Source organism: Syngnathus acus, chromosome 9, assembly GCF_901709675.1.
Source record: "Syngnathus acus chromosome 9, fSynAcu1.2, whole genome shotgun sequence".
Classification (NCBI taxonomy): Eukaryota; Metazoa; Chordata; class Actinopteri; order Syngnathiformes; family Syngnathidae; genus Syngnathus; species Syngnathus acus.
This window is the reverse complement of record NC_051094.1, coordinates 17593084-17616807: the sequence shown is the minus strand read 5'-3', so window position 1 is coordinate 17616807 and position 23724 is coordinate 17593084. Positions and strand designations below refer to the sequence as shown.

The 23724-nt window shown below is 42.1% G+C and overlaps 2 protein-coding genes and 1 long non-coding RNA gene across 15 annotated transcripts in view; 1 reads left to right on the top strand and 2 right to left on the bottom strand.

Moving 5' to 3' along the window:
* The window catches only part of dpp7 (dipeptidyl-peptidase 7), a 62247-nt gene extending 56362 nt beyond the window's left edge, over window positions 1-5885 (bottom strand). For both annotated transcript variants that reach the window (XM_037259495.1, XM_037259496.1), the window contains exons 1-4: window positions 5689-5885; window positions 4727-4850; window positions 4508-4647; window positions 3420-3583 (exon numbers count right to left, since the gene is read on the bottom strand). In XM_037259495.1, the coding sequence (XP_037115390.1) occupies window positions 3420-3583; window positions 4508-4647; window positions 4727-4850; window positions 5689-5769 (509 nt within the window). In that variant the 5' untranslated portion in view covers window positions 5770-5885. The remainder of the gene's footprint in view (window positions 1-3419; window positions 3584-4507; window positions 4648-4726; window positions 4851-5688) is intronic.
* Window positions 5886-7038: 1153 nt separating this feature from the next.
* Window positions 7039-8134, top strand: LOC119127556. Its single transcript, XR_005098841.1, has 2 exons — window positions 7039-7423; window positions 7539-8134. It is a non-coding gene; the product is annotated as an uncharacterized LOC119127556 (long non-coding RNA).
* A 7841-nt stretch (window positions 8135-15975) lies between these two features.
* The window catches only part of ehmt1a (euchromatic histone-lysine N-methyltransferase 1a), a 56683-nt gene continuing 48934 nt past the window's right edge, over window positions 15976-23724 (bottom strand). For 11 of the 12 annotated variants that reach the window (XM_037259451.1, XM_037259449.1, XM_037259454.1 and 8 more), the window contains 4 exons: window positions 20656-20742; window positions 20494-20572; window positions 20073-20248; window positions 15976-16518 (listed from right to left, as the gene is read on the bottom strand). In XM_037259451.1, the coding sequence (XP_037115346.1) occupies window positions 16425-16518; window positions 20073-20248; window positions 20494-20572; window positions 20656-20742 (436 nt within the window). In that variant the 3' untranslated portion in view covers window positions 15976-16424. The remainder of the gene's footprint in view (window positions 16519-20072; window positions 20249-20493; window positions 20573-20655; window positions 20743-23724) is intronic. The other variant, XM_037259452.1, reaches the window with a different exon arrangement.

Sequence of the window (23724 nt, the reverse complement as noted above, 5' to 3'; positions counted from 1 at the left end):
ACATTTGAGTTTTCTTAAGCTGTATGCCATAATCAGCATAATTAAAATAATAAAAGGTTTGCAATATTTCAGTTGATTTGTAACGAATCCAGAATGTATGACATTTTTGTTTTTTTAATTGCATTTCAGAAAATAAAGAACTTTATTACAATATTCTAATTTTCTGAGACAGTCCTGTGTATGGGTATATAAAAATATACCTCAATATCCTTGTAATTAGTACTGCATGTTGTTTCCACCCCTTGATGTAAAAAATGCCAAGGGTAAAACCCCACAATTCATTTCAATAACATGCCAAAAAATGTTCATGATACATATTTTTATGTAATCATAGATCTAGTTATCACTAATTGTATTAGTAATTGTACTGTAATTGTACAGAACGCTGACATGTTTTCGCGGCAGTCTTCTAACAATTACCTGATCACAAAGTTCCTGAATCAAAGATCATCATGTGTAACAAATGTAAAGCAATGAATGGAGCTAGTCTTTTTCCACCCAATCCTTGCACTATCCCTCATTTGCAGCATAGTCAGGGTGTTCCAAATGCAGTATGCCTGAGTACGCCATATTTGATATTGCAGAAACAGAAATAGACTCGTTGCGGACAGTGCAAGACATTGTTAGATAAACTGTAAAATCACACTTCGGGCCCTCACGGATGCCGTGCATCATGTATCAGGGGCATTTGAGGACTGCCTGCCAACCCCCGATTTTGTGTACTAGTGAGAAACCAAACACACCTGCACTGTTCAATTGCGATAGGTGTGCGATTAAATTATTTTTACAGGGATGAGAATGGCAAATGTGAAAAAGCACGGAAAAGTAGCGGGGGAAGGGATATACGCTGTCACGGCGGGCGGGGGAATGCCCGCGAGAGTCACCGAGGTTAACATTGCCCGGCCAGCTAGCCCATGTATAAAAAAATAATTTTCTCAAAGGATTTACATGATTCCCGAAAATACTTTAGACGGAAAAAAAAAAAAAACACGGAAATCCGCGGATCCCCGGAAAATTCTTATCCCTGTTTTTAAGATATTTATTATAGTTTGTTCAATTGTGTTATTTCGACAATAATTCATCATCCCATGCTGTTGTTATATTAATGAATAAAATACCATGACATCCACTGTGTGCGAAGTGTCGAATTTGTCTGCTTGCACCTCAATCGAATGCTATATCATCAGAGCTACATAATTTAGTTAGCCTGGTATGTATTCTTTAAGAAGGGGGACCGGAGGGTGTGTTCCAATTACAGGGGAATCACACTCCTCAGCCTCCCTGGTAAGGTCTATTCAGGGGTGCTGGAGAGGAGGGTCCGTCGGGAGGTCGAACCTCGGATTTAGGAGGAGCAGTGTGGCTTTCGTCCTGGCCGTGGAACAGTGGACCAGCTCTACACCCTCGGCAGGATCCTCGAGGGTGCATGGGAGTTCGCCCAACCAGTCCACATATGTTTTGTGGACTTGGAGAAGGGAGGTTCTGTGGAGGGTGCTTCGGGGGTACGGGGTGCCGAGCCAACTGATAAGGGCGGTTCGGTCCCTGTATCACCGATGCCAGAGTTTGGTCCGCATTTCCGGCAGTTAGTCGTATTCGTTCCCAGTGAGGGTTGGACTCCGCCAAGGCTGCCCTTTGTCAACGATTCTGTTCATAATTTTTATGGACAGAATTTCTAGGCGCAGCCGAGGCGTTGAGGGGGTCCGGTTTGGGGACCTCAGCATCGCGTCTCTGCCTTCTGCAGACGACGTGGTGCTGTTGGCTTCTTCAGGCCGTGAGTTCCAGCTCTCACTGGAGCGGTTCGCAGCCGAGTGTGAAGCGGTCGGGATGTCCAAATCCGAGTCCATGGTCCTTGGTCGGAAAAGGGTGGAATGCCATCTCTGGATCGGGGATGAGATCCTGCCCCAAGTGGAGGAGTTCAAGTATCTTGGGGTCTTGTTCACGAGGGAGGGGAGGATGGAGCGCGAGATGCACAGGCGGATCGGTGCAGCGTCGGCAGTAATGCGAACGCTGTACCGGTCCGTTGTGGTAAAGAGAGAGCTGAGCCAAAAGGCAAAGCTCTCAATTTACCGGTCGATTTACGCTCCTACCCTTACCTATGATCACGAGCTATGGGTCGTGACCGAAAGAACGGGATCCGGGATACAAGCGGCCGAAATGAGTTTTTTCCGCAGGATGTCCGGGCTCTCCCTTAGAGATAGGGTGAGAAGCTCGGTCATCCGGGAGAGACTCGGAGTAGAGTCGCTACTCCTTCACGTTGAGAGGAGCCAGATGAGGTGGCTCGGGCATCTCATCAGGATGCCTCCTGGACACTTCCCTGGGGAGGTGTTCCGGGCATGTTCCACCGGTAGCAGACCCCGGGGACGACCCAGGACGCGCTGGAGAGACTATGTCTCTCAGCTGGCCTGGGAACGCCTTGGGATCCCCCGGGATGAGCTGGATGAAGTGGCTGGGAAGAGGGAAGTCTGGGAGTCCCTCCTAAAGCTGCTGCGCCCGCGACCCGACCCCGGATAAGCGGAATGGATGGATGGATGGATGGATGGATGGATGGATGGATGGATGGATGGGTGGGTGGATGGATGGATGGATGGATGGATGGATGGATGGATGGATGGATGGATGGATGGATGGATGGATGGATGGATGGATGGATGGATGGATGGATGGATGGATGGATGGTATTCTACTTTTTGTCACCAAATTGTTAGATGTGCTGTGAGGCATGTCAGGAATGCCTGGTGAGGCATAGCATGTGTACATAATTTGTAAACACACGGACATATACCACTGTCAGTGCACGAACACTAGTGCAGAGTACTTTTTGTTACCAAAATTTCGGATGAGTTGGGGGTGAGGAAACTGCAATGGACAACCATGAGAGGCGCACCAAGGTCCCAAATATGCTAGACTAGACTTGGGCAGGCACAAAAATGAAGTTACGCCTGTTTTTACGCCGAGCGCAAGGGCAGCAGTCTACCAAAATAGGGCCCATAGAGTTGTATTTTCAGTGAGAGTCAGTCTCAGAGAAACTAAAATACAGTTCGTAATTTGGCATGGCAACTATTTGAGCCCAATATTTAGTTCAGGAATAGGGAACCTTAGTCCTACAAGAGCCATATCCTGCCTATTTTCCGTCTCGCCAATACTGCAACATACCTGATGATCAAATGATCAGGATCCTTTCAGGTTTCTACAGAGCTTGCTGAGGAGCTGATCATTTGAACCAGGTGTGATGCAGCAGGGAGAAATGGATATCAGCCAAAGTATGGCTATCGTACGACCGGGGTTCCCTACCCCTGTTCTAGTTGAATCCTTTAAATAATCAATCAAAAACCTAAAATTAACAGTATTTAATATATAGGTAGAATAATTAAATGTCAATACAACCTTCTGTAACATCTGTGGAGATTTAGAGCGGATCTTACCTTCCACCAAAAACAATGACCGGACAATCTGTGGCTGACATTTGAAGTTTCAACACACTGATCATGACAGCATAATCTGCAATTGCCTGTTCCACTGTCAACAGGCCAATCTGAGGTATGTTGAAGGAGTCATTGCCAAAAGGGAGAGACTTGCCGTAGTACCTCTGTGAGGGGAGAACATGATTGTTGTGAAAGTTAAATGACAATAAGAGTAATACTGTTTTCACTTCTTGAGATTGTATTTTGAGTAGTTGCATCAGATAAATTGCATTGAAGATGCTGTATTATTCTTGGGGAACACAAGGTGTCAAATGCATTTGCTAGCTTCTCGCTAACGCTAGCATTAGCTTACCTCGTAGCTTGACTGCAGTGCTTGTTTACAAGACGTGTTCATAAATATTGTGAGGGGATTTATTTTGTTACATATTATGTAGTATGTATGGACAAGTCGTCTGCCGTTGATATATTTTAATCAATCAAAAACCTTTTCAATCAAAAACGCAATCTCGGCTAAAACTACAAATATGTCCAACCGGAAAGGGAGGTGCACATCTTGCGGCCTGGAGGGAGTGGGGTGTGAAGTAACTCATTTGCATTTAAAGAGACCGCACCAAAACAGCTTGCTCTGAGTTGCACCTCAGAACAAGTAGAAAAGAGGGATGAGGAAAACGAGGAATTCAGACAAAAGTATCGCTGTTCCACTTTATATAGACCACAACTGAATGAGTAAAACGTAAAACTGTAGAATTTATTACTGTGATACTTACACCTAAACCCTAACCTTTACCATTAACCCCTTATCCTAACCTTCTCCCAAACCTAACCCTAACCCTTGTTTGAAACCCTAACTTTAATTTGAAACTAATTTAAACCCTAACCCTATGATACAAAAAAAGAAAAGTCTGCAAAATAGAGAGGTTGCGAAAGGTCAACCGCAATATAGCAAGAAAGCATCATGATCCTGTCCCCAAAATTGATATAATCTACAGTAATTTATGCCAGTGTCACATATGGATGGGGAAGCCAAATAACCTTGGTCGTCTATTTTTAGCTTTCAACACAAAAACAAGTGATGTACCATTTCTTACATGTTCAGCAAATATGACCAAGGCTTCTTGCTGAGCAGCCAATTCGCTAAGAAATCCGGAGTTTAAGGCAAACTCCCAGATGTCCCCCTCATTGCCGGTGTAGAAAAAAACTGGACCATATCCAATCTTCCAGTATTTATCTGCAGAGGGAAGCAGGACAGAAATCAAGAACCATTATTGGTTGTTTGAAAAGTAAAAAAGTCATTCGTCAAAACTTACCATTGATCAGGTATCGCTGAAAAAATGTCCCATTCCCCATGGAATTAAAGTTGAAATGGTCGAGGCTCTGGGCAAAGTACTTTTCTTTGAAAAGGGGTTGTGTCTGGTATCTATGTATTCCTGTCTAACAAAACACAGATCATTTGTTCATTGTAATGTGCCAATTTGCACCAAAACGGTAATTGAATATGGTAATTGGATAAAATGGTAATCGGGTAGAACAGTAATCAAGTAATGCAGTAATTTGAGTAATAAAATAATTAAAATCATACAATGATCGAGTAATACAGTTATAGAGTAATCGAGTAACACATTAATCAAAGTAGAAAATAGCCCCAAACAGATCATAAAAATATCTCTGCAACACCTGGAGGGGTAGATGACACTTTTCTACAATCTTGGAGACTCCAAGTGCACAATAAAATGAATATAAAAGAAAAAAATGTATTTTCCATGATATGTATGTATCTACCTACCTGTCTCTAAGGTACAGTCACAATAAAACCCGCTTTTTATTGATTATTTCTTTGTAATGTATTTCGTTTTACATATTTCTTATTTATCTATTGCCATGTGTAATTATCTGCAGTATTAAGGAGTTATCGATGGTTTTTTTTTTTGGCTGTGGAACTAATTAAACGAATTAAAGTGTATTCTTATGTGAATATTTGATCCAACATACTATATTTCAACATATGAAGTAGGTACCGGAACGAATTAAATTCGTATGTAGAGGTTTGACTATATCTCGGCGGTTGTAATGGCCAAATCCAAACATTTGCTGTTGAACCCTGACTCCATGAAATCAGGTTTCCGACGGCTGCTAAACCTCCAAGCAGCAAATTAATGATGTAATTTCAGAAATAGCACTACAGTTTCAAAGGTTGTAAGCAGGGACAATCAAATAATGCCGTACGCCTGTGCAAAGAGTGAAATAAAAACGACCGTGAAACTCATATTACCTTAGCACTGCTGTGTGACAGCGTTTGTATAAGATCTGCAGTTAACATCGTCAAAGTTAATGCTACAAAAGCGGACTTCATGTTGGAGACAGACGCCTTTCCGTCCGTATCATTTCTTTCTTGATGTCTTGTTGGTCACCAAACCGTGCTCCTTCACGTGTTACTATTACAGTTGTTACATAGAGAAGACGCCGACAGATGACCACGTCACTGGCGCGTGTCACGAGTCAACAGTTTTTCGTGCGAGAAAAACGGTTTTACTTTCTTCACGTGACTAAATGTATTTGACAAAATTAAATCAAATTTAAGGATTACAAATTCTGTTACTAATGCTGTTACTAATATCACGGAATGACTGAAACAAAATTGAGTATTTAAAGAAGACTAGTATTTAAAGAAAATCCACTTTTTTAGTTTTTTTTTTTAATATATACGTTTTATTGTGCACTTGAAGTCTCCATTTTAGAAATGTTTAATCTAATCCCTCCAGGTGCTGCAGATATTTTCTAATTTAGACTATAGATGTATATGCTTTTATAATCAGTTTGGGGGATATTTTTTAATCCGTTCAATTTGATCTATTCTCTATTGTGTATTTTGAATTATTAGTGTCACGGTCTTTGCAGCGAGACAGCCAAACAAAGTAATGGGTGTGGCCAAGCGGTTTCGCAAATCCGCCATCTTTATTACTCGAATGGAGTTTAGTTGCCCAAACTCCAGGATGCCGAAGGTACACGTGGAGAAATCAAAATGTTCCGTAGTTGGATGCATTAATCCACACATCTCATTACACCGCCCCCCACCATCAGAACCTCAAAGAAGTGCCTGGTTGAGTTTCATTTTTCAGGACGAAGTTCCCACATCTGTGGGCAAAGTCCTGTTTGTCTGCGCGAAGCATTTCAAGGACGAGTGTTTCAGAAATCTCCGTCAATATAGAGAAGGATTTGCCGAAAGACTTCGTCTCATTGAAGGTTCAGTTCCTTCAATGTATGGAAACTACGGACAAAGTAAAGCGGTGAGCTCGAGATGACTATAATGGTAAACTGTATTTTCCCTGGCGTTTGTATGATGCCCTCGTTTTTATAACATTAGCATCAGTCTTTGTACGGTCTATGTTTTCACTTGTGGATGTATTTTGAGTAGTTCTATCAGATGAACTGCATCAAAGGTGGTGTTTTATTCTAGGGGAACACAGTAATATGTTAAACGCATTCGTTAGCTTCTCGCTAACGCTAGCTTCTTTTTTGGGGGGGGGGGGGGTTTCTCACACACATTCACACCGTCATATGCGGGAATCGAACTCACGATGTCGGCACATAAGACATCAGCGACTCCCGCATTAGCTTACTTCTTAACTTGACTGCAGTGCTTCTTTGTTTGTTGTTCATAAATATGAGGGGATTTTATTTTGTTACGTGGCATCTCAGATGTAGCTTGTGTTGTCAGCAATATCAAAAAGGATTCTTTCCTTTGTTGCTGCTATGTGTTATGCTCCTGTTGTGCTACATTTAGCACATTGCCAGGGTTATATTTTTTGTATATTATTTTTGGTTATTATACTGCAATCCTTGATATTGTTTGTGGGATGTAAAAGTTATTCACTGTTTTGTTTTTTAGAAGGCTACACCAAAGAAGCCCTCGTTTACTCACACAAGCTGTCAAACAAAACCCCAAATGTGCTCAGTTGGGACACAGCTTTCAATGAAAACCTTCCAGCCACATGTCAAAAGTACAGGTTAGTGCATCTACAATACTGTACATTGTACTACAATAACCCATAGAAATCTTTTTTTGTATCATCTAGCCAGTGAATGTATTGTTAATGTTTCATTTTATTTTTCTACCCAAAGGCATACAAGTGGCATTGAGGAAGAAACGCCAAAAAAGAAACCTCGTTTTGAGCGCACCAGTGGTGGTGAAGACAGAAGAGTAAAGCAGAAGGCACCTCTACAATGAACATACCAATCCCACAGGATCAAAAAAATATAATCCCGAAGTCTCTACAAGTACTTTGTCAGAGGTGCCTGACCATGTGTAAGCAAAGCTATCCCAGCAAGTATTTTATGCAAATACATGCAGAAATCAGTTGTCGATTGTGTATGTTAATTTTCCCCCATATTTCTGCAATAGAATGGACTCTTCAACACCAGCCTACAGAATAGCTACGTATGTACTATATTGTCTATGAAAAGTGCCTTTTGGAACATTTTTTCAATGTGCCATTGCATGACAAGGGCGCGGACCAGAAAAATTGGAACTTTGGTTTTATAGAGCAGAAATGTCTTAACGGTGTTTACGTTAGATATTGGAATAGTCAGCCACTACATGGAGGAACTCCAGCAGGGAATTTTCAAACTTTCAGTCGCTGTGTATTCCAATGAGGGCTCATTTTTCAAAGAGGAAAAAGTAACGAATTTACAATAAATGCTTCAAATTTGTAACTGTGCATATTATACAATGTTTGTGTATTTTTTGATCTTCCGGGCAATGAGGCTAGCAATAGCAATGTTCCAGCACAACATCTACAGAAGACATGCCAGAATATTTATTGAGCCAGATATTACATGTGGAAGTCAACACAGGCTGGAATAATAGAAATACTTAAAGCACAAAATGCCATACTTGGCAGTGACACGAGGGCTGATTCTCCAGGTATTATCATTAAATTTTTTTTTTGGGCTAAACACAGAAGTTTCAATTGTAGTCATACTGTGCTCAAACGACACTCAGCAAAGTTTGGACGCTACACTATGATGGAGCTGAGGAGGAAAATAATTGATTTGCAACTCACTCAAGTAATAAAAAAATATATTAAACTGAGATTAAACATCTGGTGTTTGTGTTGCACTTGCAGACCAATGAAGTGGATGGGTGTTACGACACGGAGCTTGAAGGTCTGAAACACAGCTTTGGGTTCTGGAATGGTCACAATTTGTCTTTGCACAGTACAGTGATCCCCTGTTTTTGCGGGAGATGCATTCCAGAACCACCTGCAAAAAAACGAAAATCTGCGAAGTAGATCTGGTATATGCATTGCTTAAAAATTTAAACACCTATGTATTGAAATTCCCAACACATAGGTTTTAAATATTACATTGGACTGACTAAAATGTTGTTTAATCTTATTCTATGTATAAGGCTTTACTTGGCTGCACTGCATTTTATTGAAAATGCTCACCGTCTGCAAGCTACAACTTTATCTGGAGAACCCATGTACCGAATGTCTTGTCCCAAGTCCAAGAAGGGAGAAAGAACAGCCCAGCCGATCAAAACACCAGTTACCTTGAGTAAGTCTTAACTGCATGTGTGCTGAGCTCATTTCAATAAATCCAATTTGTTCTAGTGGCTGACTATTTACTTATATAAATATGTACAGTATCTCACAAAAGTGAGTACACCCCTCTCATTTCTTCAATGTTTTAATTATATCTTGTCATGGGACAACACTGAAGAAATGACACTTTGATCCAATGTTAAGTAGTCACTGTAGAGCTTGGATAGCAAAGTAAATTTATTGTTACTTCAAAGAAACTCAAAATACAACAATGAATGTGTAAAATGCTGGCAGCAAAAGAGTACACCCCAACTGAAAATGTCAAAATTGGACCCAAATGTCTATTTTGTGTGGCCACCATTATTTCCCAGCACCGCCGTAACCCTTTTAGGCATGGAGTTCACCAGAGCTTCACAGGTCATCGCTGGAATCCTCTTCCATGATGACATCACGGAGCTGGTGGATGTTGGAGACCTTGCGCTCCACCTTCCGTTTGAGGATGCCCCACAGATGTTCAATAGGGTTTAGGTCTGGGGACATGCTTGGCCAGTCCATCACCTTCACCCTCAGCTTCTTTAGGAAGGCAGTGGTCATCTTGGAGGTGTGTTTGGGGTTGTTATCGTGTTGGAATACTGCTCCGTGGCCCAGTTTACGGCGGGAGGGGATCATGCTCTGCTTCAGTATTCCACAGTACATGTTGGCATTCATTGATCCCTCAATGAACTGTAGCTCCCCAGTGTCAGGAGCACTCATACAGCCCCAGACCATGACGCTCACACCACCATGCTTAACTGTAGGCAAGACATACTTGTCTTTGTACTCTTCACCTGGTTGCCGCCACACACGCTGGACAGCATCTGAACCAAATATGTTTATCTTGGTCTCATCAGACCACATGGCATGGTTCCAGTAACCCATATCCTTAGTCTGCTTGTCTTCAGCAAACCTTTTGCGAGCTTCCTTGTCCATCTTTTTAGAAGAGGCTTTTTCTTGGGACGACAGCCATGCAGACCAATTGAATGCAGTGTGGTCTGAGCACTGACAGACTGACCCCCCACCCCTACAACCTCTACAGCAGGGGTGGGCAAACATTTTGAGCTCGCAAGCTACTTTTGAAATGACCAAGTCACAAAGATCTACCCACTAAAAAAAATAATAATTATATATATATATATATATATATATATACAGTGCCTTGCGAAAGTATTCGGCCCCCTTGAACTTTTCAACATTTCGCCACATTTCAGGCTTCAAACATAAAGATATAAAATTTTAATTTTTTGTCAAGAATCAACAAGTGGGACACAATCGTGAAGTGGAATGAAATTTATTGGATAATTTAAACTTTTTTAACAAATAAAAAACTGAAAAGTGGGGCGTGCAATATTATTCGGCCCCCTTGCGCTAATACTTTGTAGCGCCACCTTTTGCTGCAATTACAGCTGCAAGTCGCTTGGGGTATGTCTCTATCAGTTTTGCACATCGAGAGACTGGAATTCTTGCCCATTCTTCCTTGCAAAACAGCCCAAGCTCAGTGAGGTTGGATGGAGAGCGTTTGTGAACAGCAGTCTTCAGCTCTTTCCACAGATTCTCGATTGGATTCAGGTCTGGACTTTGACTTGGCCATTCTAACACCTGGATACGTCTATTTGTGAACCATTCCATTGTAGATTTGGCTTTATGTTTTGGATCATTGTCCTGTTGGAAGATAAATCTCCGTCCCAGTCTCAGGTCTTTTGCAGACTCCAACAGGTTTTCTTCCAGAATGGTCCTGTATTTGGCTCCATCCATGTTTTGAATGGAACTTGTCCTCTTAAACCGCTGTATGGTCTTAGCCACCGTGCTACAGCTCAGTTTCAGGGTGTTGGCAATCTTCTTATAGCCTAGGCCAGGGGTGGCCAACCAGTCAGAGACTAAGAGCCACATTTTTTACTGTGTCATCGCAAAGAGCCACATCATTCCCCCCCCACACACACACAAGCGTTACGGTCTCTGAGTGGTTTGTAAATTTTTGGAAAAACTGCATCTGCTTTTCTGCCTGACTTTTCAAAGTGACCAACCTGTGCTTGCGAAGTTCAGTCCCTTTTGGAAATTCCTGGTCGATATTAGGATGGACTGAGCTGAAGTGACGCTGAAGATTTGAAGCTTTGAAATGCGCTAATGATGCCTGACATATAAGGCAGAATGGTTTGCCATTACGTTCAACAAAAAAATATAAACTCTCCCACTCTGTTAAAAACGTCCTGTGTTCTTCATATTTTCGTTTGGCTGTGCTTTTTTCCCTGCCATTTTGAGAGCGAACTTGAAACAAATTATTTACAACTCAAATGATCGCGCGCATTTGTCATCATTTAGAGTACGTCATTCTTCTTCTTCTTTTCAACTCAAACCGATTCAACTGGTCAGCGCGCCACCTAGGGGGGATAAATGGCAGCGCCAGCCAAGCATTTTGACGCTTGTCATGTGAAATCTCCTGAAGAGCCGCATGAAACCAGCCAAAGAGCCGCATGCGAGCCGCGGGTTGGCCACCGCTGCTTTAGTGGAAGGACTGAAACAAATATAGAAACCTCTGTACATGCCTAGGCCATCTTTATGTAGAGCAATAATTCTCTTTTTTAGATCCTCAGAGAGTTCTTTGCCACGAGGTGCCATGTTGAACTTCCTGTGACCAGTATGAGAGTGAAAGTACCTAATTTAATACACCTCGTTACACTAACTAGTCGCATTACACAGCGAGGAAAAATGCCTAATTCGTCCCAATTTTGCCTTAATTTTGAGATTTTCAGTTGGGGTGTACTCACTTTTGTTGCCAGCATTTTCCACATTCGTCCTTGTATTTTGAGATACTTTGAAGTAACAATAAATTCACTTTGCTATCCAAGCTCTACAGTGACTACTTAACATTGTATCAAAGTGTCATTTCTTCAGTGTTGTCCCATGACAAGATATAACCCGGCCGGGTCATACCAAAGACTATAAAAATGGGACCCATTGCCTCCCTGCTTGGCACTCAGCATTAAGGGTTGGAATTGGGGGGTTAGATCACCAACTGATTCCCGAGCGCGGCACCGCTGCTGCTCACTGCTCCCCTCTCCCCCAGGGGATGGATTAAAATCACACGGGGATGGGTTAAATGCAGAGGACAAATTTCACCACACCCAGGTGTGTGTGTGACGATCATTGGGACTTTAATCTTTAATTAAATCTTTAATTAATTAAAACATTGCAGAAATGAGAGGGGTGTGCTCACTTTTGTGAGATACTGTACATTAAAAAATAATTATGAGAGAAAGACCCTAAAATGACTAAATAAATACAAGTAATGCCACAAACAGCAGTGCAAAGGAACCAAGTTTAAAAAAAAAAAAAATTGTAAACAAAGTGATTATTTTTGCAGATTACATGGATGACATATTGGAGCTAGTCTTTGAACAGGTTTACCATGACCCATCTCCCTCACTTTAGATGGGGTTGATAAAATGGCCATCCCATGAACTCTCAGCATCCACAACCTGGCAAGGCAACAGTGGTCTCTGACTACATCTCCCGCTTCAATCCAGGACGACAAGACAGCAGGACTATGCGCATTCTACATCCTAGATATCCCTAGCAACAAGACAGAAAGCACCTGTATGCACAGTACCGTTACAGGCTGGACTACAAAAAGGAGAAATTACTAAAAGCTTAATAAATACAATTATCATTAAAGTATTTATTGTTCAAATGTTATTTTTAACCGATCCATGGTGTCCCCCGCCTACTGCCCGATGACTGCTGGAATAGGCTCCAGCACGCCCGCGACCCCCGTGGGGACAAGCGGTATAGAAAATTGATGGATGGATGTTATTTTTAAAATGTTTATTCTTTGTACTTAAAAAATGTGTGATGTAACTTTGTATTTAATATAAATATCTATTAAAATAAATAATGATAAAGAATCACTTATTGTACAATTCCACTTAGATGTAATGGTCCACACTGCTTTATAAACATTTATTGCATTCTGGAGTGAGTACCCATTGAGACAGATGCACTTGATCTTATTTCTAGCTGTCTTGGCATAAAACATACATGCATCTGGAAAGTATTCACCCATTTTATGTTACAGCCGCATCCCAAAATTGATTTTTTTTTTTTTTTTACACGCAACATTCCATTATGTTAATGTGAAGTGTATTTTTTGTGTGTGCAAATTTAGACATCACATGCCCGTAAATATTTACAGTCTTTGCTCAATACTTTGGCACCTTTTGCAGTAAATATAGCATCAAGATTTTTTTAATTTGATGCCACAATCTTGGCACACCTTTCTTTGCACAGTTCTGTCCATTCTCTTTGCAGCACCTCCCAAGCTCCATCAGGTTGGATGGGGAGCGTTGGTCAACAGTATTTCGAGATCGCTTTAGAGTGGTTTGATCGGATTCAGGTCTTGACTCTGGTTGAGCCACCTAAGAACATTCACAAACTTCTTATGAAGTCACTACTTTGTTGTCTTGCCTGTGTGCTTAGGGTCGCTCTTCTTTTGGAAGGTAAACCTTCACCTCAGTCTAAGGCAGGGGTCACCAACTCCGGTCCTCAAGGGCGCCAAGCCAGCCTGTTTTAGATGTATCCCCCCTGCAACACACCTGATTCAAATAATCAGGATCGCTATCAGCCTTAATAGAGCTTGCTGATGAGCTGATCATTTGAATCAGGTGTGTTGTTGCAGGGCTGCACCTAAAACAGGCTGGATTGGCGCCCTTGAGGACCGGAGTTGGTGACCCCTGGTCTAAGGTCTTGAACACTCTTGACAATATATCGAAAATATATCAATATTGGTTAATGCAATATGTATATGTCAAAGACATGCTATAGGTTTCTTATGGAATTGTATACTTTCATCTGAATTTGACCAGTTTAGATCGGCAGCCAGCTCTAGGAAGAGTACTGGTGGTTGGGAACTTGATCTATTTACAGAGGATGGAGGTTGCTGCACTCAATGGAAGCTTCTCTACCCTTCCTCAGATTTGGGGCCGACCACTGAGGCTTCCACATGCTTTAAAGATCAAGTGTGAAATAAACTTGACCAACCATCTTTTGGGTAATACTAACAGCTAACATTATTCTAAACACAAGTTAATTAGTTTTTTGTTTAACTCAACCTACCCAGGCTCTTAATTAAACCCATAGTACCGCACTTAACATAATGCACTTGTACACCAATCTCTGGTAAGCTTTGTCATTTAAATAATTAACTTGGAAGGGGGGGGGGGGCAGGGGTGTGACACTCTGGGGTGTTGGGTGCAGAATATTGGAAAAAAAACCATTCCATTCAAGGTCCATTTAATGTGAAAAAAATGAAGCACTGAGAACACTTTCCTGGATGCTTATGTTTTCAGGACAATTCATCATGTCTTTAACTAGAAAAGTCAAATATACATAAAAACATGAACAAAACCGTTTTTATTATCTTAAACATGGCTGGCCTCTGGTAATAACCTGCATCATCAAAGAGAGCAAGTCATTTTCAACACTATACTGTAGGGCCTGGACTCAGCGGGGGTAGGGGTTTTTGGCAACGTATTTTCCAGAAAATAAATAAAATATGTCCTAAATAGTCATTGCAGTTATATAGCACTTTATCCACACCATATGCTGCCCAAAAATAATTACAAAGCCAGACATTCAATTATTTGAAAAAATAATAGCTCGTGGCCATGATCATAAATAAGACAACAGCAAGAGTGTTTATGTTTGCCTTACTTCATCATAACTCATTGAATTCTTTAGCAATATTGACACGGATTGGGTTGTTACTTGTAACATCAGACATGTCGCTATGATACAGGCCACGTGTTATTTATTTATAACCTGGACTTTAACAAAGACACCATTGCAGGACTCCCTCTTCAACACCGCAGTAAAGGCTCAATCTCCTGATGTCTATTCAGGCTGCCTGCCTGAATCATTCATGTTACGTTTCCTTTTTCCTGTTAGCATTTTAAAATGTTTGGGGCAAATCGGCACCTTGTTGCGTTGTTGGCGTTTAGACCAGTGGTTCCCAAAGTGGGCGGTACCGCCCCCCTGGGGGCGGTGGAAAGATCTGGGGGGGCGGTGAGGAAGAAAGGGGCGGTAGGGGGGCGGTAGGGGGGCGGCAGTCGATTTGTACACAACACGCCGCTCTGGCCCAGTCAGATCTGACAGCATAGACTACAAAAGCAAAAGCTCAGGTTTGTAATTTCAAGCTTGTAATGTTCAGAATTTTATCTTATAATAAAAACCGCATTCTGGCGGTCAACATCATCTTGAGTTCAAGTCAACATCAAATTGGGGACTCGCCAGAACGCGCCGTGTTGTGTTGTGTTGAGCTGGTTAGGGCAGTGGTCCCCAACCACCGGGCCGCGGACCGGTACCGGTCCGTGGGTCACTTGGTACCGGGCCGCCAAGCCGCACAGAATTTTTTTTTTTTATCGACGATCAATTAATTCAGGTCAAGACACTCGTCCCGGTCACGTGACATGTTTCCCCAGTCGAGCCCGCAAAGCTAATATGTGGCGACAGGCTAACTAACCAGGCAGTGAAGCATTCAAAACTGCTTCAACACATGGAGACCAAGCATCCTGCAATAAAAGACAAACCTTAAATCACTTCGGGTGTCATTGTCTCCGATTACGTCTAGATGGGACCGGCTCGTTTCTGAGAAACAAACTCAGTGCTCCCACTAATTCAACGTAATGGTAATGATATTGTAAATGTATTATTTATTTATTTATATAAATGTATTATTTATTTATATAAATGCCGGTCCGCAAAAATATTTTAAGTAATATATAAGTAATATATCAAGAAAGAGGTGTTTGTTTCCATATGTGCCTTGGGGGGGGGGGGGGCGCTAGGAATTCACTGGGGAGCCAAAGGGGGCGCCAGCCTGCAAAAGTTTGGGAACCACTGGTTTAGACTAACAACCAGGGTGGGGGGGGGTGAATAGGATCAACGCGCATTTGTTTGCTTTACATTAAATCACCAGAGAAGACTTGCTGGGTGCGACGAAAAGATTTATAGTAGATTAAATACATCAGGTATGATTTCATGTGTACAGTCTCTACACATCTTAAGATCTGTCAACTGGTGCTTTAAGTTTATGTCATAAGCGGACTTGCAGTACAGAAACCTTGAAAACAAAATGCTGGTTCCGGTGACGACATCATATAAATTCCATTATCAATTTGCCGGACGGGTGAACGAATTACGACCCATTTGTGCACAGCTCTATTAATTTGTATAAGAAAAAAAGCTCGCACACACACACACGCGCGCACACACACACCAATAGTATAGATTTGTGACAAAAATGTGAAATTTGCAAACTTGACATAGGAGGCTTACGCCTGACGCCAGCAATATGGAAAATGGTACATTTCATATGTACAGAAAGGGACAGAAAAAAAAACTCCTGTTATATTACAATGTGGTCGTCAATCTTTCATCTTCCAGAATAGTACCGACACTTCGGTGAACCACACTCGCAGTTGAAATATTTACTCTTCACCATCCAGTAGTGCTCACCGTAGTCAAACCTGATGAAGAGAAGTAATGAAATATGTGCTCTCAGTTTTAAGTCTAAAAAAAGTTGGCACAAAATTCTTTAAAAATATAATATAACATATATATATATATACCGTAATCTTCGGACTATGTCGCGTTTTTTTTCATAGTTTGGGTGGGGGGGCGACTTATAGTGAGGAGCGACTTATATGTGAATTTTTTCAAAAAAAAAAAAAAAAAAAAAAAAAGTTAAACCGCGATAAACGAACCGCGATGTAGCAAGGGATTACTGTAATTTGAATTTCAAGTGACGTCAGCAGCGTGACGTCAGCAGCGTGACGTCAGCAGCGTGACGTCAGCAGCGCGGCGGTTGTTTACAAAAAGGACAAAGATTGATCACGGGATGACGAAGATGACGAAGGGCCCCACGTACTACCGGCATCATTAGCGGCTTTGTTTGTAAGTGACACGGAGGCCGAAGAGTTTGAAGGATTTAATGATTTGGAGTGACACAGAAGGTTTGAAAAACTATTATGGCTTTTATGCACGCCCGGTCCTACTCTACGGAGCTCTCTTTAACCTCCGTGGATGGAAGTCTGGGGCCGGCACTCGGCCGGGTGGCTGTCCGGGGACGATGGATGGGGCTCGGACATGGCTTTTACGCACGCCCGGTCCGACTCTACGGAGCTCTCTTTCACCTCCGTGGATGGAAGTCGGGGGCCGGGGGCTACGATGTAGCTTTCCGGGGACGGTGGATGGGGCTCGGACATGGCTTTTACACACGCCCGGTCCTATTCTATGGAGCTCTCTTCCACCTCCGTGGCTGGAAGTGCCACCTCCGGCGATGGAAGTCCACGCCGCCACACGCCTGGAAGTCGACGCCGGTGCTTGGGGCCATGTGGCGGTTAACTATTTATTTTATAGTTATTTGATATATTTTATTTCGTGTAGCAACTTGTATATGTTTTTATCGTTACAGTTCAGTAGTTGTTGGCTCGTTGAACTCTTGTTTTGTTAAATAAAGAGCTGTTTACCAAACCCACGTCTTTCCTTGTACTTTCTTAACGCTACAATATAGTTATATACTAGATCTGTGGAATAACGACGAGGCGGACGTCAGGGCGCACGGGCGGCGTTGTTGACAAAGGACGAGGAATTTGATGGATGGATTTAATGATTTGGAGTGACAGATGGTTTGATAATATTATTGCTTATATAATAGTTATTTGATATATAATTTATATATCGTTATATGGGCCTGTGGAATATTTTAAAGTGCAAGCGCCGTCAGCTTGCGCACACCCATTGTTGACATAAAGGACGATCGATGGATTTAATGAATTGGAGTGACACGGGTATTTTTATAAACGTGTTATTTATTTAATAGTTATTTGGAAAACTCTGAATGTTACGTCAGGCCCGTTCTCTGCTCTTCGTTTGTGTTTATGTCACGTTAGCATACCTATCGTTTAGCCTGTTGTTGCTCGTTCATGTCTGTTCTTGGTGTTGGATTTTGTCGAATAAATTTCCCCCAAAATGCGACTTATACTCCAGAGCGACTTATATAGTGCCTTGCGAAAGTATTCGGCCCCCTTGAACCTTTCAACATTTTGCCACATTTCAGGCTTCAAACATAAAGATATAAAATTTTAATTTTTTGTCAAGAATCAACAACAAGTGGGACACAGTCGTGAAGTGGAACGAAATGTATTGGATAATTTAAACTTTTTTAACAAATAAAAAACTGAAAAGTGGGGCGTGCAATATTATTCGGCCCCTTTACTTTCAGTGCAGCAAACTCACTCCAGAAGTTCAGTGAGGATCTTTGAATGATCCAATGTTGTCCTAAATGGCTGATGATGATAAATAGAATGCACCTGTGTGTAATCAAGTCTCCGTATAAATGCACCTGCTCTTTGATAGTCTCAGGGTTCTGTTTAAAGCGCAGAGAGAACCATGAAGACAAAGGAACACACCAGGCAGGTCCGAGATACTGTTGTGGAGAGGTTTAAAGCCGGATTTGGATACAAAAAGATTTCCCAAGCTTTAAACATCTCAAGGAGCACTGTGCAAGCAATTATATTGAAATGGAAGGAGTATCAGACCACTGCAAATCTACCAAGACCCGTCCCTCCAAACTTTCATCTCAAACAAGGAGAAGACTGATCAAAGATGCAGCCAAGAGGCCCATGATCACTCTGGATCAGGGGTCACCAACTCCGGTCCTCAAGGGCGCCAATCCAGCCTGTTTTAGGTGCAGCCCTACAACAACACACCTGATTCAAATGATCAGCTCATCAGCAAGCTCTATTAAGGCTGATAGCGATCCTGATTATTTGAATCAGGTGTGTTGTTGTAGGGCTGCACCTAAAACAGGCTGGATTGGCGCCCTTGAGGACCGGAGTTGGTGACCCCTGCTCTGGATGAACTGCAGATAACTACAGCTGAGGTGGGAGAGTCTGTCCATAGGACAACAATCAGTCGTGCACTGCACAAATCTGGCCTTTATGGAAGAGTGGCAAGAAGAAAGCCATTTCTCAAAGATATCCATAAAAAGTCTCATTTAAAGTTTGCCACAAGCCACCTGGGAGACACACAAAACATGTGGAAGAAGGTGCTCTGGTCAGATTAAACCAAAATCGAACGTTTTGGCCACGATGCAAAACGATATGTTTGGCGTAAAAGCAACACAGCTCATCACCCTGAACACACCATCCCCACTGTCAAACATGGTGGTGGCAGCATCATGGTTTGGGCCTGCTTTTCTTCAGCAGGGACAGGGAAGATGGCTAAAATTGATGGGAAGATGGATGGAGCCAAATACAGGACCATTCTGGAAGAAAACCTGTTGGAGTCTGCAAAAGACCTGAGACTGGGACGGAGATTTATCTTCCAACAGGACAATGATCCAAAACATAAAGCCAAATCTACAATGGAATGGTTCACAAATAGACGTATCCAGGTGTTAGAATGGCCAAGTCAAAGTCCAGACCTGAATCCAATCGAGAATCTGTGGAAAGAGCTGAAGACTGCTGTTCACAAACGCTCTCCATCCAACCTCACTGAGCTCGGGCTGTTTTGCAAGGAAGAATGGGCAAGAATTCCAGTCTCTCGATGTGCAAAACTGATAGAGACATACCTCAAGCGACTTGCAGCTGTAATTGCAGCAAAAGGTGGCGCTACAAAATATTAGTGCAAGGGGGCCGAATAATATTGCACGCCCCACTTTTCAGTTTTTCATTTGTTAAAACAGTTTAAATTATCCAATACATTTTGTTCCACTTCACGATTGTGTCCTACTTGTTTTTGATTCTTGACAAAAAATTAAACTTTTATATCTTTATGTTTGAAGCCTGAAATGTCGCGAAATGTTGAAAGGTTCAAGGGGGCCGAATACTTTCGCAAGGCACTGTATATGTTTTTTGTCACGTTATTGTGCATTTTATGGCTAATGCGACCTATATTCCGGAGCGACTTTTAGTCCGAAAAATACGGTATATAATATAAATCGTTTTTTTTCTGTACTGATTCAGCAATGTACACAACAATAGGTCATTAGGGCTCAACAGACTGTTTTATCACTCACCCGATTTGGTCACCAGCTTTAATGGTTCTGCTGGAGAAGAAAGCAATCCTTGGAAACCGCAAATCTTGATGCATGGTGAATACCTTCAGGGCCAATAGGTTGGGCTCACATAAATGGTTAATGAAGCGGCCAATGTTACCAAAAAGTCTTGCATCAATGCAATGTATGTCATCTACCTGCACAGGATGACAAAGACAACAAGCTTTACTTGCTCTCAATGTGTTGATTAGAAAAACTGCCAAATTAAGCCAAGGGCTGTAGGGTGCACCAATTGGGGTGCACAGATTTCATAATGGTACAGAAAAAAACCATGCAAAACCTGCTGATGGAGAACAGAAAAAAAGTCTCCTCAACTCTAGTAAAGCCTCACTTAATGAACATGCATAAAATGGTCTGAGCTAATCAAAAAGCATCAACCCACCTTATCGTTTAGTGTAAAGAGAAAAGAATCATTCTCTCTTGTGTCAGCTTCTGTGTCAGTTATGATCTCACCAACATACCTGCAAAAATGACAGTTTTATACAGTTCATGTTAAAAAACAAGTCACCAAATTTATTATTTGAATTAAGAACATTTTCCTCACTCGCAAATAAATGTCCCCCGTGGAACATCCTGCATGAGTCTCACTCCCCAGCCCATTTTCTCCGTTTTGAAGAGCTGAAGTCGGACTCTAGGAACAAGGAGTTATTTAATTAATAATTTCATCAGACATTTTTTTTTCTGACTTAATATTCAGAAAAGGTCACCTACAAAAAAAACTGAAAGGAATTCTGTGGTTGATATTATTCCACATGCTACGAGACACTTTGGTTGTTTCATTAAAACATGTATAAAATGAAAAATTATTAAACGCTCCTTGTTTCATCGCACGCTGTTGCCGCTGGTGATTTGCTGTTTGCAAAGAAAAGTAATGCTGTTTTTTTAGGGTCTGGACCTGGGCACATACTCCTGAAAAACACATCAAGGACTAGTTTTTGACGTTTTTGAAAACGTTTTTGATTTGATAGACCTCTTGTCCTATGTATCCTGGTTGTGAGTGTCTTTTACAGCTGCTAGATATAATTATTTTTATTTTGTCTGGTCCCTCACCTTGGATCTCTTTTCAATGGATTACCCTGCCAAGGTCATAAAGTCCCACACAACTTAGTTCCTAGGATCAGTGGGGCGCATGATAAGGTGACGGCTCAGAGAGGGGATATTTTACGAACTTTTGGGAACTAAAGCCACGCATTTACAGAGTTCCTCTTCCTGAATCTGCCTTCTAGCACAGTAAGTTCATGTTCAAGTATATGTACTGCATGTGACGCACACCTAAAATATCTAATGAAGTCACGTCACCAAGTGCACAATCCTTTTGTCGTTGATGTTAGTAATGTGCCTTACTTGTGTGTGGTAAGACTGTGATAGAGCATAATGAAAGTAAAATGTTGGGGGGAAAATTTGGGTGGTTGTTGCTAAATATCGAACTTAATGAAAATGAATATACAAAACTCCAAAAACCATACAAACATATGGGCGCAGCAAGCCGTGAGTTATTTACAAAGTAGAGTTCAAATGTTCTACAAGATACAAGCAATCAACATACCGTAATTTTCGGACTATAAGTCGCACCGGAGTATAAGTCGCACCAGCCATAAAATGCCCAAAAAAGTGAAAAAAAACATATATAAGTCGCTCCGGAGTATAAGTCGCATTTTGGGGGGCAATTTATTCGACAAAATCCAACACCAAGAACAGTCATGAACGAGCAACAACAGGCTAAACGATAGCTATGCTAACGTGACATAAACACAAACTAAGAGCTGAGAACGGCCCTGACGTAAAATTCTGAGTTATTCAAAAAACTATTACATAAATAACACGTTAATAAAACCATCTGCGTCACTCCAATTCATTAAATCCATCAATTGTCCTTTGTCAACAATGCGTGCGCGCCGCTGACGGCTCTTGCACTTAAAAATATTCCACAGGCCCATATAACGATATATAAATTATATATCAAATAACTATTATATAAGCAATAATGTTATCAAACCATCTGTGTACTCTAAATCATTAAATCCATCGATCAAATTCCTCGTCCTTTGTCAACATCGCCGCGCGTGCGCCCTGACGTCAGCCTCGTCGTTATTCCACAGATCTACTATATAACTATATTGTAGCGTTAACAAAGTTCAAGGAAAGACGTGGGTTTGGTAAACGGCTCTTTATTTAACAAAACAAACTTACAGGCGTGTGGCGGCGTGGACTTCCAGCCACGGAAGTGAAAGAGAGCTCCATAGAATAAGACCGGGCGTGCGTAAAAGCCATGACCGAGCCCCAGCAAGTGTCCTCGGACAGCCACCCGGCTGAGCGCCGGCCCTCGACTTCCATCCACGGAGGTGAAAGACAGCTCCGTCGAGTGACGCGTGAGCAGCCCTTCAGCAAAGCGCCAATCACATGTGCTTCTTCTTCTACTACTACTTTGGGATTTGGCTTCATAGAGATACATAGAAACACTAGATGATCGCTTTAGCTGGTTGACGACGTGCAGACCTGTCCACCATCTTGAACCGGGAGTCACGGGAAATGGTCATGCTGACGTCAGCAGCGCGACGCGACGTCGCGGTCGCGCGTCAGCAGCGCGGCGGTTGTTTACATAAAGGACAAAGATCGACTCGTCCAGGGACGGTGGATGGGACTCGGACAATGCTTTTACGCACGCCCGGTCCTCCTCTACCGAGCCTTCTTTCACCTCCGTGGATGGAAGTCGAGGGCCGGCGCTCAGCCGGGTGGCTGTCCGAGGACAGTGGCTGGGGCTCGGTCATGGCTTTTACGCACGCCCGGTCTTATTCTATGGAGCTCTCTTTCACTTCCGTGGCTGGAAGTCCACGCCGCCACACGCCTGTAAGTTTGTTTTGTTAAATAAAGAGCCGTTTACCAAACCCACGTCTTTCCTTGAACTTTGTAAACGCTACAATATAGTTATATAGTAGATCTGTGGAATAACGACGAGGCTGACGTCAGGGCGCACGCGCGGCGATGTTGACAAAGGACGAGGAATTTGATGGATGGATTTAATGATTTAGAGTGCACAGATGGTTTGATAACATTATTGCTTATATAATAGTTATTTGATATATAATTTATATATCGTTATATGGGCCTGTGGAATATTTTTAAGTGCAAGAGCCGTCAGCGGCGCGCACGCATTGTTGACAAAGGACGATTGATGGTTTAATGAATTGGAGTGACGCAGATGGTTTCGCGCTGCTGTCGTCACTTGAAATTCAAATTACAGTAATCCCTTGCTACATTGCGGTTCGTTTATCGCGGTTTCATTATTTATTTATTTTTTTTTTTTTTTGAAAGCTTTAAAAAAAAAACACATATAAGTCGCTCCTGAGTATAAGTCGCCCCCCCACCCAAACTATGAAAAAAACGCGACTTATAGTCCGAAAATTACGGTAATAAGAAAACAATAAAATGAACACAAAAATATGCATCTATAAATATGAGAGCCATCTGATATGTCCATCCATCCATCCATCCATCTTCTTCCGCTTATCCGGGGTCGGGTCGCGGGGGCAGCAGCTTCAGGAGGGACTCCCAGACTTCCCTCTCCCCAGCCACTTCATCTAGCTCATCCCGGGGGATCCCAAGGCGTTCCCAG